This window comes from Triticum aestivum, chromosome 3A, assembly GCF_018294505.1.
Source record: "Triticum aestivum cultivar Chinese Spring chromosome 3A, IWGSC CS RefSeq v2.1, whole genome shotgun sequence".
NCBI lineage: Eukaryota > Viridiplantae > Streptophyta > Magnoliopsida > Poales > Poaceae > Triticum > Triticum aestivum.
Genome location: NC_057800.1, coordinates 409,955,427 through 409,970,168, shown reverse-complemented (window position 1 = coordinate 409,970,168; position 14,742 = coordinate 409,955,427). Strand labels below are relative to the sequence as shown.

Sequence of the window (14,742 nt, the reverse complement as noted above, 5' to 3'; positions counted from 1 at the left end):
TTTGTATATTGATGGTAGTTGGTAGTGTCCCATTGTGTTTTTTTTTTCAATTGAAGCTTGTCTTCTGCAAGTATGACTACCAGCGTTGTTTGTGACCACTACCATTTCCGGTGTGTTTGAAGGTCTGCCATGAACAATTATATGTTTTTTTTCTTCCGGAAAGTGGCATGTATTAGTCTAGAATGTACCTGCCAGATGCGCTTATTTAGTGGCCGGAAAAATATATGTACTTACTATATATTTCCTATGTTCTATAGTCTCTTGTCGATTTAATTTCGGTCCTACTTAACCTACTACGGCAGCCGATTGATTGTTTCGGTTGTGGTTGTTGATGTCCAATGGACATGAGCTGCCCTCTTTGTTACGTTGCAGCCTGCGTTCTCTGTACCACATTTTGGTTGAAAAAACTAATTGTGTGTGACCAACCTCCGCCCCTTAATCATGGACCAGTTCAAGATGATTGATTTGGATTCTTCAATCTTGCATGACTCTGGGTATTTTAGATTAGCAGCAGACTATATAAGTTGTTAGTTCACGGACGCGGCACGTCTTATTATTGGTTTCTTGCGCAAAAGAAAATTTAGTCAATATTCGTTTTGGTTCTTCACTGTGTTTATAGTTAACTAAGATACTGCCGAAACTAAAAAAAAGGCGTGGCAAACACCATGAAATGCTGATAGTCCTTGCAAAATTTTAGTTTTGCACTTTGCGATTTTGCTAGTGCCATTCGTCAAATATTTCTCACCGGGAAATTTGCATGCACATGCAGGGAGCCGGGGCTCCGGCCGGACGCCGATGGACTGGGACGCGCGCATGCTCTCGGCGCTGTCCGCCTCTCGCGGGCTTGCGCACTTGCACTCCGCGCACAACCTCGCGCACGGCAACGTCAAGTCCTCCAACGTCCTGCTCCGACCGGACTACGACGCCGCCGCGCTCTCCGACTTCTGCCTCCACCCGATCTTCGCCCCGTCGTCCACCCGCGCCGGCGCCGGCGGCTACCGCGCGCCGGAGGTCGTGGACACGCGCCGTCCCACGTTCAAGGCCGACGTCTACTCCCTGGGCGTCCTCCTGCTGGAGCTTCTCACCGGCAAGTCCCCGACGCACGCGTCCCTCGAGGGCGACGGCACGCTGGACCTGCCACGGTGGGTGCAGTCCGTGGTGCGCGAGGAGTGGACCGCCGAGGTGTTCGACGTCGAGCTGGTGCGGCTCGGCGCGAGCGCCGAGGAGGAGATGGTGGCACTGCTGCAGGTGGCCATGGCGTGCGTGGCCACCGTGCCGGACGCGCGGCCGGACGCCCCGGACGTGGTCAGAATGATCGAGGAGATCGGCGGTGGCCATGGCCAGACGACAACCGAGGAGAGCGCGCGGGGCACCCCGGAGGAGGAGCGGTCGAGGGGCACACCTCCGGCCGCCCCGACGCCGTAATTCCGTCTGAGTAAAGTTAAAATTGCATAGATAATAGTGTCCTGGCGCCTCTATGTCATGTTCTTTGCCCAAGTTTTTTTTTCTTTTTTTGCAATTGTTATTCATTTTTTTTACGGTTTCAGTCGATTTTTCGCCGGCGGTAAACAACCGACCGGAGAAGGGACGACGGTGACGAGTTCGAGAGTTGACGGTGTAGGTAGCTGGGGGTTTAGCGGGTGGGGGAGCATGGCGGTTAGGCCAATGGAAATGTATATTTTTTGTGCCGTTCGCTCCCGTTTGTGATTGATATACTCCCATCCTGGACTCTGGAGTGAGTAGATACGTGTTGTGCCGGGAGCAAGTTAACTCCGGAAAGAATCCATTTCTTGTTTAAGCATCAATAATACCATGCGAATTGTGTCACTGCTCACTGGTCTGGGCTACATGCTTGTACCTCGTCATTTTGCCCTTTGCAAGTCGATGCAACAGCAGAGGTACATTGCCTTCACATGATTTCTTTTCTCGAGCAAATTATGCGGCATGGCCGTAGCTAAGAGCACCTACAACCGGAGCTCCATATCCGCCCCAAACATCCGGCCTACCCGGTCATTGTTCTGACCAACCGAATCTGGCAAATGCAGTCCAAACGTTTGATTTTTTGTCCAAAAGAACCCCCTGCCGAACGCTATTGTCAAAGGACTATCTGCAGATAAAAACGTCAAAAAGGACCCCCTGACAAGTGGCGGCAGGTGCGGCAGGCGACACGTGGCACCTGCCGCCACGCCAGGAAGCGGCGGGCCCCGCCGCCACCGCAGGAGGCGGCCGCGCGGTGCACAACGGATTCGGCATAGTGCAACGAAACGGGTGAGGCCAGGTGGGCCACGCCGCCACTGGCTGAGGCGGCCGCTGCTGCCCATGCCGCGCCCAGGCCGACAGCAGCATCTTCACGGGAAGCGAGGCGCGGGCCCGGCCGCCACCGGGTGAGGCGGCAGCGCCCATGCGTGCACCAGGAGTACGTGGTGTCCCCGGGCGCCGCCGTCTTCGATGGCGCCGGCGGCACGCCGCAGGGGTACTCTTCCCCGTCGTCTTCGGACGCGATGCGGGAGATGATCTTCCACATCGCGGCGCTGCAGCCGGTGGAGGTCGACCCGGAGGCGGTGCGCCCGCCGAAGCGCCGCAACGTGCGGACCTCCAAGGACCCGCAGAGCGTGGCGGCGAGGCTGCGGCGGGAGCGCATCAGCGAGCGGATCCGCGTCCTGCAGCGCCTCGTCCCCGGCGGCACCAAGATGGACACCGCCTCCATGCTCGACGAGGCCATCCACTACGTCAAGTTCCTCAAGTCCCAGGTGCAGTCGCTCGAGCTCGCCGCCGCCGCCACCGGCGCGGCCGCCCACCGTGCCGCTGCCTTCGCCTACCCCGCCCTTCAGCACGCGCCGTGGTAGCCCATCCTCATCAGCACGGCTCGTCGACGCTTCAGCTACCATGATAGTGATTCAATAATCCTTCCGTTTCTGTCGCCGGCCCGCGCCGCGCGCACCAGCTCGTCGTCCTCGATCGCTTTTGGAGTTCCTCGGATGATTTCTGTAGCTCTGTGCGGCTGTGTGCATGGCCACATGCATGCATGTGTGTAAAGATGTGTAGTAGGAACCTTCTAGTTACATTTATTGTCGTTGTTACCGCATGCTAGCTAGCTCGTACGTGGTTTGCTCCAAGCTTTTTTTGGACTCGCAAGCCCGTCCAAGCTGTCGGGCCGCATGCGCGCTGCCGCCTCACCCGGTGGCGGCCGGGCCCGCGCCTCGCTTCCCGTGAAGATGCTGCTGTCGGCCTGGGCGCGGCATGGGCAGCAGCGGCCGCCTCAGCCAGTGGCGGCGTGGCCCACCTGGCCTCACCCGTTCCGTTGCACTGTGCCGAATTTGTTGGGCACCGTGCGGCCGCCTCCTGCGGTGGCGGCGGGGCCCGCCGCCTCCTGGCGTGGCGGCAGGTGCCACGTGTCGCCTGCCGCACCTGCCGCCACTAGTCAGAGGGTCTTTTTTGACGTTTTTATCTGCAGATAGTCCTTTTTGACAATAGCGTTCGACAGGGGGTCCTTTTGGACAAAAAATCCAAACGTTTGGGCTGACTGGCCGCACCCCCATACCCAATTTATATGTGGCCGCACCCCCATACCCAATTTATATGTGGCAGATATGAGGACGTACAGTCACGGCCGGAAGCGTCCGTCATGTGAGATCCGGCCCACTATGGTTCATCATGACCCCTCATATATTCGTCCTTGTTGCTAAAAGAAACATATATTCATCCCTATTCACATCCTGATCAAACCATAGCTATTCCACTCCGCCCTCAATCTCCTGGCAATCTTTGGCCTTCACTTGAATGGTGGGCAGCAGATCTGACCCGGAGATCTCTCAATCCATCGACTAGGACCAAGACGAAGAGGAGTTGGCTATCCGACTGGCTCTCCGCCAGTCTCGGGACCGCAGCTCCGCAGTCGAAGTCGCTTCGACGTGAATCTATTGCACCCGTGCAAATGACGCTTGGATCCGACGGTGCCAGCGGCTTGAGGCGTGTGATTGCGGCCTCGCAGGACGAGGCGACCATCGGTTGGCGACGCCACCCTTGCGGTGGCGCCTCGTCCCCGCTGCGTCGGGCTCCGAATCGGAGGTCGATGTTGGCATTTGTCATGGCCCGACCACTGCGGTGTGGCCACCGTGCGAGGAACTAGCCGCGATAGCCCTCAAGACCGAGGTAGCGGAGGCGGAGTCCCACGCCGCCTGGGATAGGAACGAGGAAGTCCTCCATGCCTAAACAAGGTTTTTGTCAAGGTGATCAAGTTTCACCCTATCTCTTCATGTTTGCGGTAGAGGGCCTTTCAGGTCTTTTGAAATCCAGTGTTCACTCATCACACCTTGCAGGCGTTAAAGTGGCATAGTCGGCACCGCCGGGTAATCACCTTTTGTTTGCAACAACAACATGTTGTTCTGCAAGGGTTTGGGAGAATGGGCGGAGGAGGTGTCCACTCTGTTGGATAACTATTTTTAGGCTTCTAGACAATCAATGGTGATAAATCGTCAATTTTCTTCAGTAAAGATTGCCCCAATGACACTCATCAATTGATCAAAAATATTCTGCTTGTTCTTAATGAATCCCCAAGTGAGCGTTATCTAGGCTTGCCTTCAGATGTGTGTTCATCAAGGAATGGATCTTTTAAGTACCTAAAGGATAGACTCTGGAAAAGGTGATTGGATGGATTGAGAAATCCTTGTCGGCTGTTGGCAAGGAAGTTTTGGTGAAAGCTATGGTGCAAGCTATTCCAATTTTTTGAACGTCTTGTTTCGAATTACCAAGAGGGTTGTGTCCACATTTGACATCTGAGGGAGTCCTGGATTAGGGGGTCTCCGGACAGCCGGACTATATCCTTTGGCCGAACTGTTGGACTATGAAGATACAAGATTGAAGACTTCGTCCCGTGTCCGAATGGAACTCTCCTTGGCGTGGAAGGCAAGCTAGGCAATACGGATATGTAGATCTCCTCCCTTGTAACCGATTCTGTGTAACCCTAGCCCCCTTCGGTGTCTATATAAACCGGAGGGTTTAGTCCGTAGGACAACATACAATCATACCATAGGCTAGCGTCTAGGGTTTAGCCTCTACGATCTCGTGGTATACCAACTCTTGTAATACTCATATCATCAAGAACAATCAAGCAGGACGTAGGGTATTACCTCCATCAAGAGGGCCCGAACCTGGGTAAACATCGTGTCCCCTGCCTCCTGTTACCATCCGCCTTAGATGCACAGTTCGGGACCCCCTACCCGAGATCCGCCGGTTTTGACACCGACATTGGTGCTTTCATTGAGAGTTCCACTGTGTTGTCACCGTAAGGCTTGATGGCTCCTTCGATCATCGGTAGCGATGCGGTCCAGGTGAGGTTTTCCTTCCCGGACAGATCTTCGTATTCGGTGGATTTGCACTACGGGCCAATTCGCTTGGCCATCTGGAGCAGATCGAGAGCTATGCCCCTGGCCATCAGGTCAGATTCGGAAACTTAAACTACACTGCCGACATCCGCGGAGACTTGATCTTCAACGGATTCGAGCCCATGCCAGGTGCACCGCACAGTCACGATGAGCATGACGTAACTCTGCTGTCGGACAGTATGTGGGAGATCGCATCTGCAACTACTCCGGCCGTCAATTCGGAGCAAATTGCGCCATCCGAGAGCGGAGGGATAGACCCCGCCATGGAGGCCGCACTCTTAGTGGCGATAGAGACGGATACTGACTTCACCCCTTACGAGAGCCGTGTCGCCAAACCACTGGACTCGTCTCTGGCCACGGACTCCGAGCCGCCTGCATCCGTGCCCATCGAATCCGACTGGGCGCCGATCATCGAGTTCACCTCCGCGGATATCTTTCGGCACTCGCCTTTCGGCGATGTGCTAAATTCATTAAGGTCTCTCTCCTTGTCGGGAGAGCCTTGGCCGAACTATGTCCGGCTAGAATGGGATGCGGACGACGAAGAAATTCGCTGCCCACCCACCACCCACTTAGTAGCCACTGTCGACGATTTAACCGACATGCTCGACTTCGACTCCGAAGACATCGACGGTATGGACGACGATGCAGGAGACGAATAGGAACCACCGCCCACAGGGCGCTAGACCGCCACCTCATCATATGATATATACATGGTGGACACTCCCAAAAAGGCAATGGCGACGAGACAGCGGAGGATGACCCCTCCAAGAAGCAACCCAAGCACCAACGTCAGCGGCGCCGCTCTAAGTCCCGCCACAGCAAAAGTAGTGATACCAGCACAGGAGATAGTAAAACTCCAGATAGCACCCAAGACAACCACAACCCCCTCCAGTATGATGTAGAGCGGGAGGATGAACAAGCTAGCCCTCCAGAGCAGGCGGCAGATGGAGAACCGGAGGAGGACAATTATATGCCTCTCTCCAAAGATGAGGTGAGCCTCGGCGATGAAGAATTTATCATGCCTGAGGATCCCGTCGAGCAGGAGCGCTTCAAGCGCCGGCTTATGGCCACAGCAAATAGCCTAAAGAAAAAGCAACAACAGCTTCAAGCTGATCAAGACTTGCTAGCAGACAGATGGACCGAAGTCCTTGCGGCCGAGGAATACGAACTCGAGCGCCCCTCCAAGAGTTACCAAAAATGCAGGTTGCTACCTCACCTAGAGGAGGAAGCATTGAAATCTCCATCACCAGTGTACGATGCGGCTGACCGGCCGCCGCATGGCCGAGCCAGGAAGGCGTTTCAACCTGAAGTTCAGCCTGCACCCCGCCGCCACTCAATCAAAAATACCAAGGCTCGGGGCAACACACGGGACCTGCGAGATGTACTGGACAGCAGAGCAAAACTTGCAAGGTCAATATACGGGTCAAGGGCGCGCGCGCCAACATGGGACGATGATCGTCGCGCCGGATACACCAAAGATAAATCTGGCCGGGCCGAATACAGCAGACAAGACTCATATGAACTGCGTCGTGATATAGCCCGGCACAGAGGCGCCACACACCCCCTATGCTTCACTGATGAAGTTATGGATCACGAATTCCCGGAGGGTTTTAAACCTCGTATGATGGTACAACAGATCTCGCTGTATGGATCGAGGATTTCCTCCTTCACATCCACATGGCTCGCAGTGACGATCTAGATGCCATCAAGTACCTCCCACTAAAACTCAAAGGACCAGCTCGGCATTGGCTGAATAGCTTGCCAGCAGACTCCGTCGGCAGTTGGGAGGATTTGGAAGACGCATTCCTTGACAACTTCCAGGGCACTTATGTGCGACCACCGGATGCTGATGACTTGAGCCATATAACTCAACAGCCAGGGGAATCGGACAGGCAATTCTGGACACGGTTCCTGACCAAGAAAAACCAAATCGTCGACTGTCCGGATGCAGAGGCCCTAGCGGCATTCAAGCATAACATCCATGACGAGTGGCTCGCCCGCCACATTGGCCAGGAGAAGCCGAAGTCTATGGCAGCCCTCACGACACTCATGACCCGCTTTTGCGCGGGCGAGGATAGCTGGCTGGCTCGCAGCAACAACACATCAAGGAATCCGGGAACTTCGGATACCAAAGATGCCAACGGCAGACCACGTCGTAACAGACCAAAGCGCCGCAACAACGGCGATAACACCGATGATACGACAGTCCATGCCGGATTCAGAGGCTCTAGATCCGGTCAGTGGAAAAAGCCATTTAAAAGAAGTACTCCGGTTCCGTCCAGTTTGGATCGCATATTGGATCGCTCGTGTCAAATCCACGGCACCCCCGACAAGCCAGCCAATCACACCAACAGAGAATGATGGGTGTTCAAGCAGGCCAGGAAGTTAAATGCCAAAAACAAGGACAAGGGGCTGGATAGTGATGACGAGGAGGAGCCCCGGCTGCCGAACACGGGAGGACAGAAGGGGTTCCCCCCATAAGTGAAGACGGTGAACATGATATACGCAACCCACATTCCCAAGAGGGAGTGGAAGCGTGCACTAAGGGACGTCTATGCGATGGAGCCCGTCGCTCCAAAGTTCAACCCATGGTCCGCTTGTCTGATCACCTTTGATCGCAGGGACCACCCCACCAGTATCCGTCATGGCGGATCCGCCGCACTAGTCCTAGACCCCATCATCGACGGGTTTCACCTCACTCGAGTCCTTATGGACGGCGGCAGCAGCCTGAACCTGCTCTATCAGGATACAATGCAAAAAATGGGTATCGATCCCTCGAGGATCAAACCCACCAAAACCACCTTTAAGGATGTCATCCCAGGTGTAGAGGCCCATTGCACGGGCTCAATCACACTGGAAGTGGTCTTTGGATCACCGGACAACTTCCGAAGCGAGGGTTAATCTTTGATATCGTCCCGTTTCGCAGTGGCTATCACGCACTGCTTGGACGAACAACATTTGCAAAATTTAATGCAGTACCGCATTACGCATACCTCAAGCTCAAGATGCCAGGACCTAGGGGGTCATAACAATAAATGGAAACACAGAACGCTTGCTCCGTACGGAAGAGCACACTGCGGCCCTCGCAGCAGAAGCACAAAGCAGCCTTTTACGGCAAACCACTAATTCGGCAATACAGTCCCCGGACACCTTCAAGCGAGTCCGGAGTAAACTGCAACAGGATCGCCTGGCACGTTCAGAGCTCGCCTAGCAATTCGCCCCCATCCCAGTCCTAGTCAAGCGACGAAATCCGTGCTGCGCGTACATAATTACGCACTGAAAATACCATGGACATAGGCGGGGGCACGATAAGGGCACGTCCCGCAATGCGGCTTAACCACCCTAGGGGCTGTATACCTTTATCATTTCTTTTCTCTTTCAGGGCCTAACTCTCTGGAAGCCCTTTTCGGCAGAACGATTGCCGGACGCATTACGGGAAGGAACAACCAAGGCGGCAAGAAGCTAAGATGTACACGGGAACCCTCAGGTGGTCTCTAATATTAATCGATATACCCGCTTTCTACTATCCATACGTAGCTTGCCCTTGGATAGGACATGTCAAATAGTCCTACCTTCTGCTTATTGCTACTTGTACCAATACGCTTCGACGTATTATTTAAATAACAATGCATAGAATTAGTCTATTATTGCATTATTCATCCTTTTTTTCTTATATGTCCATTCACGACAATCCGCACCCGTACATTCGAGTACGGTGAGTACGCCAGGGGCTTTCGTTTACCCCATAATACGACGCGAGAAGTCCGAACACTTTCGACAGTGCGGCATCCCGAACTTATAGCATTATATGCATCAGCTCTGAATCATGTCTTGGGTCAATAATTGGGATTGAACGGCTCCCATGCTTTGGTACCTTACGTTCCGCTATATAGGCTAAGGTAGCGGTGGGAGAACTACTGTGATTGTGTCCCGGTTCTTCCGGACGAGCACCTCAGTAGAGAAAGCCGAAAACTGACTGTCATGATAAGGCGAGAGACTGGTCGCTGTTCGAGAGGTCTCAAGTCCTTAAAGACTTTTTCCTCTTCTGGCGAGGAGTCAGCCTTGTCCGGCTTAGGCGTGTATAGCGCCCCAAATTCGGCCTTCTGAATACTAGGGTGTCGGTGTCAAAACCGGCGGATCTCGGGTAGGGGGTCCCGAACTGTGCGTCTAAGGCGGATGGTAACAGGATGCAGGGGACATGATGTTTTACCCAGGTTCGGGCCCTCTTGATGGAGGTAAAACCCTACGTCCTGCTTGATTATACTTGATAATATGGGTATTACAAGAGTTGATCTACCACGAGATCGGAGAGGCTAAACCCTAGAAGCTAGCCTATGGTATGATTGTCTGTTGTCCTACAGACTAAAACCCTCCGGTTTATATAGACACCGGAGGGGGCTAGGGTTACACAAGGTCGGTTACAAAGGAGGAGATATACATATCCGTATTGCCTAGCTTGCCTTCCACGCCAAGTAGAGTCCCATCCGGACACGGGACGAAGTCTTCAATCATGTATCTTCATAATCCAACAATTCGGCCAAAGGATATAGTCCAGCTGTCTGGAGGCCCCCTAATCCAGGACTCCCTCAGTAGCCCCTGAACCAGGCTTCAATGACAATGAGTCCGGTGCGCAGTGTTGTCTTCGGCATTGCAAGGCGGGTACCTCCTCCGAATACACCACAGAAGAGTTTGAATACAAGGATAGTGTCCGACCCTGCAAAATAAGTTCCACATACCATCGTAGAGAGAATAATATTTCCACAAATCCAATCTGCTAACATGTTTTGGCAGCATGACATCATGCCATGGCCTGGTAATTATTTGAACCATTTTTCCTTAACCAGCCCCGCACATAATGCGAGGCGGTTTCTTGACACGTCTTGTCAAAGTAGAGATCGTGTTCCCCTTATTTACGGGATACTCATCAATACGAATGTGGGTAACCCAACCGTACCTAGGACTCCTAGATTTTAGGCAAGTCCCAAACGGCCACGAGGAGGACGCTTGATATTCACCCTCTTTATAAAGGGACAAGGCCTTTACTTCTTCCCTCCCGTGCTCAATCGAATCCTTCCCCGCCTTGAGTTCTAACACCCAAAGCCCAGGTCAGGTGCTTCAGACCTTCAATCTTGTCCGGATCCAGCCTTCAAGGCCGGTGGATGCCTTCCTCCGTCACGGAGGAGGACATCAAGAAGTTGAGGGAAGCCAGATATCTGACCGCCGAAATTTCGCATAGGCTGCCCGCCCGAGGGCAGGTCGTCCCTACTCCCGAACCCAACGAGAGCGTTGTGTTCGTCTCGCACTTACTCCGAGGACTAGGCCTCGATCTGGATCCCTTTGTCAGGGGTCTTATGTTCTATTACGGGTTGGATTTTCACGATCTGGCCCCGGACTCCCTTCTCCACATCTCGTCATTTATTTTCGTCTATGAGCCCTTCCTCCGCATTACCCCTCACTTCGGCTTGTGGCTCAAGACCTTTGATGTGAAGCCGAAGACAGTCGAGGGACAATACGCAGCGTGCGGAGGTGCTTTAATAAGCAGAATTGCTGATGCTCCATGGCCAAAGGGTTCCTTTCCAGAGGTGTCCAGACTGTGGCAACGGGAGTGGTTTTATGTCACAGCTCCCCGAAGTGCCAAGTGGGTAGCGGCCCCCACCTTCCGCTCGGGCCCTCCACCACAATTGATGTCATGGATCACCAGGGGACTGAGGTGGGGTCCAGCCAAGGACATGCCAATACTGCAGAGCCGTATCCTAGATCTCTTCGAGGGAGATTTCAGTCTGGTTATGGTAATGCAAGTCATGCTGGTTCGTCGAGTCCAGCCTTGCAAACGCCGGCCCCTCCACATATGGGAATTCAACCCGGAAGGACCGCGCGCTATCCAGAATTTCCTCGGCCTGACGCACGAGGAGATGTACAAATCGTTCTTCAGACCTCAAATAGAGTGTCCGGACACCACCGAGGACGTGGGCCTAAGCAGTAACCGCACCGCTGCCCAAGTAAGTAATCCTATGGCCAAACACACCGTCCTTTTATTTATCATGACATCATCCTGAAAAAATCGCTCTTTGACCAGGACTGGATAACAACGGCGAAGATGATCCGGTGTTTGGCCCCCCTTCCTGAAGGCTTGGATAATCCGGTGCTAGAAAAGATGCTAGAGCCAGTGCCTTGTCCGGTGCCCTCGAAGGAAGATGAAGGGGGAATAAAGAGGGTGAAAGCGGGCCTCCATCGCTACCTATTCCAACCGAGGGAATGAGCGCCTCCGAGAGGGAGGATAACCGAGAGGAAGAATCCGACACTCTCTCCTCGGGGAAGGAAGAGGACTACCTCCGAGGATCCGGAAATCAAGGTTTCCAAACGGGAGAAGAAATCTCCGCCAGAGGGTCCTGCCTCGGAGGGTGTTCTTGCCGCACAATGTCCGCGCGGGGATCAACCCTCTAACGAGCTGTAAGTAATCAAAAGGTATTTAATAGTGAAGATATGCTACCTTACTTCTGAGAAAAATAACCGAAGTATTTATCTTGCAGTTCAGATCTCAGCCCTTCTCAGCTGAGCTCGTCTTCGGGGGATCTTCTTCCGGAGATGATGGAGAGCGAAATGCCTCCCCCTGTCACTCCACCTTGCGAAGCGGGCGACCCTGAGGTGTCGTCGCGGAGGGCTACTCCTGATCCGACAAGTCTAGAAGGTAATCCTATGGTCATCCGAAGTCCTCAGTATCCGGCTCTCGAGGAGAGCAATCAAAAGAGTTCGGCACCGCCTGGTGCGCGGTCAGATGTACGGAGGGATCTGCTGGAGAAGGCGGTTATCTCAGAAGAGCACCTCACATTGATGGGTACAGTGATTGAAAGGATTTCGTCGGCTGAAAGCGGGCTGCATGAAGCCTTTATGAGTCTACTGACGGGCTTTGAGGTACGTGAAATGATGTATATTTTTGAAAGTACCGCACATTTTTAGATGTGCCCTGTGTAGATAGTAGCCCCTAAGACTCCGGTTGTCATCGAAAATGGAGGCAAACGGAGGATCATAGTCCTAGGTAATAACCAAACTGCCTTTATGTGCAGGTGATGGAGGCTCCGGTGGCTAGCCGGACTAATCAGTATGCCAAAATAAAGCGGCAGCTGGATGCGGCAGATGCCGACATCGTGCTTGTCAACGAGCGGCTTGACGAGGCACAGGGTGAGTGGCCTTTCTAGTGATCGTCACATAATAAGAGCAGCATGATGCCAGTATCTTTAATATGTTGTGACTGCAGATGGAGCGGCCAGCGTGGAGACCCTTCGGGCGGAGCTTGCCCGAGCCAAGGAGCGAGCAAGAAGCAGCAATGCGGCCGCTTTAAAGGCGGCCGAAGAGTTAAGAGCCGAAAAGGCTGCGCATTGCGAGAGTAAAGAGAAAATGGCCAAGTGGCTGTAAAGTTAAAAAACATTGCCGACCGTTGCCAGCTTCTTGAAGAAGAAAACCGGGCCAAGGCGACGGACCTGAAAAAGGCCACGATGGCGACCAAAGACACCCGCTCTGCAATGAGAGCGAAGAAGGAGGAACTGCATGAAGCCGGAGATATTGTGGCTGGCAAGCCCTTTAAGCCGCGGAGGAAGTTTGGAGATCCTCGGTATGCCCCTCTAGATCGGCTGTGGAGTTCGGCGCACACATATCTGGACTTGGCGGCGAGTGTTGTCGATTCGGCCGAATACTTCCGAGATCAAATAGATCATGAAGTGGACAAGCTATTCTGGTCACAGTTTAGTGTTCCAGAGCGTCCGCTTCCATTGACTGATCGGCTTGCCGAATGGGCCGAGCTGAACAGATTGTCCGGACTCGCCATGAGGTCTGTTGTGGATCACCTGTGGCCGGAAAGGCCAAAGCCGAACAACTACTTTAGTTTGGTGCAGCAGTTCCTTGGTGCGGTGCTACGCATTAATGCAATGAAGAGGTCGGCGTGCATAGAAGGCTCGCGGATGGCCCTTGCCCGTGTCAAAACATACTGGGCGGAGATGGATGCCACCACTGTTGCGGCGCAGGGTTCGGCCATAGGCCGAGTGGCTGCCAAGCACTATTTTGAAGAAGTTCTTGAAGGCGCTCATTCGATAGAGGCCCAGTGCTCGAAGAATATTATGTTTGACTGACATGTATTCCCATTGTAAAAACAATGTTGTATTAAGTTTATCAAGGCTGTATTTATACTTTTGCCCGAAAGTATTATGATGCCTCCTATGTGGCCGTTTATGTATATATGTATATAACCTGAAAGATTGCAGTCGTCGGCTTCAGCCCCCACGCATATAATGCGGGGGTGTTCGTAGAAAACGCATGTTCACACTTGATCCAACATCTTGGTCCATTAAGGAGGTGATAGCGCAGCGAACTAGGCAACCAGACTATAATGCTTTAACACTTTCACTTAGCCATAGGAGTTTGACAGTGGGGCTACTATATAGCCCCTGGTGGCTCCGCACTCATCCGGATTCGGGGTGCGTACATGCCTGGCCGGGAAACGGCCCTTCGTTAAGGTGGAGGAATCCCGAAGATTCTGGTAGGTCATCGAGTGGTTGACCAGTCTCACGCTATATCATGACAGTCAGTTTTCGGCTTTCTCTACTGAGGTGCTCGTCCGGATGAACCAGGGCACAATCGCAGTAGTTCTCCTGGTGCCGCCTTAGCCGATAGAGCGAAACGTAAGGCAACAAAACACAGGAGCCGGGAAAACCCAACATTTGACCAAAGACATGATTCGAAGCTGATGCATATAAGGCCAAACTCGAGACGCCAAACATTATTCTGACGTGGCCACATGCCAAGACATCAGCATCCTTCTCAATTGTACTGAGAATATGAGGGATATGTATGAACAAGAGACAGTAAAAAAGGTTTACGCAGGGTCTTAATCTAAAAAGAATCCTTAGAACGGGTCCCTGCTGCACGTCTGCGCCTGTGTCTCCATTGTGCCGTATTCTGGACGGGTGTAGCACGATGGTCATCTGTATCAATTACATATAGTTGTACCGGACTCGTCCAGTCGTGTCCGTGGTCTTAACGACCTGTCAGATGCTTTACTTGGTGAGGCCGTTTAGTGTGCGGCTGCCAAGGCAGACGCACGGTCTTCCGCACGCAAGGAGCACTCAATATTTCCATTTACTGTAATGATGCCGCGTGGATCGGGCATCTTAAGCATGAGGGAAGCATAATGCGGTATTGCGCTAAAGCAAGCAAAAGCTTCGCGTCCGAGTAGTGCTTGATAGCCACTTTAGAGCGGAGCGATGTGGAAGGTTAATTTTTCGCTGCGGAAGCTATCGAGGAAGCCGAATATAACTTCTAGTAGCGGGGAGCCCGTGCAATGGGCTTCTGGGCCTGGCGTTACTCC

At 53.2% G+C, this 14,742-nt stretch overlaps 2 protein-coding genes across 2 annotated transcripts in view; both read left to right on the top strand.

The window, feature by feature from the left end:
- Window positions 1-1,730, top strand: part of LOC123061446 (probable inactive receptor kinase At2g26730) — a 5,852-nt gene extending 4,122 nt beyond the window's left edge. The window contains exon 2 of the mRNA XM_044484567.1: window positions 770-1,730. Within this exon, the coding sequence (XP_044340502.1) occupies window positions 770-1,425 (656 nt within the window). The 3' untranslated portion in view covers window positions 1,426-1,730. The remainder of the gene's footprint in view (window positions 1-769) is intronic.
- Window positions 1,731-1,812: 82 nt separating this feature from the next.
- Window positions 1,813-3,141, top strand: LOC123056918 (transcription factor HEC2). The gene is made up of 2 exons (XM_044480138.1): window positions 1,813-1,898; window positions 2,279-3,141. Exons 1-2 carry the CDS (start codon window positions 1,813-1,815, stop codon window positions 2,844-2,846), a joined length of 654 nt encoding a protein of 217 aa, XP_044336073.1. The 3' UTR covers window positions 2,847-3,141.
- Window positions 3,142-14,742: the final 11,601 nt, after the last annotated feature.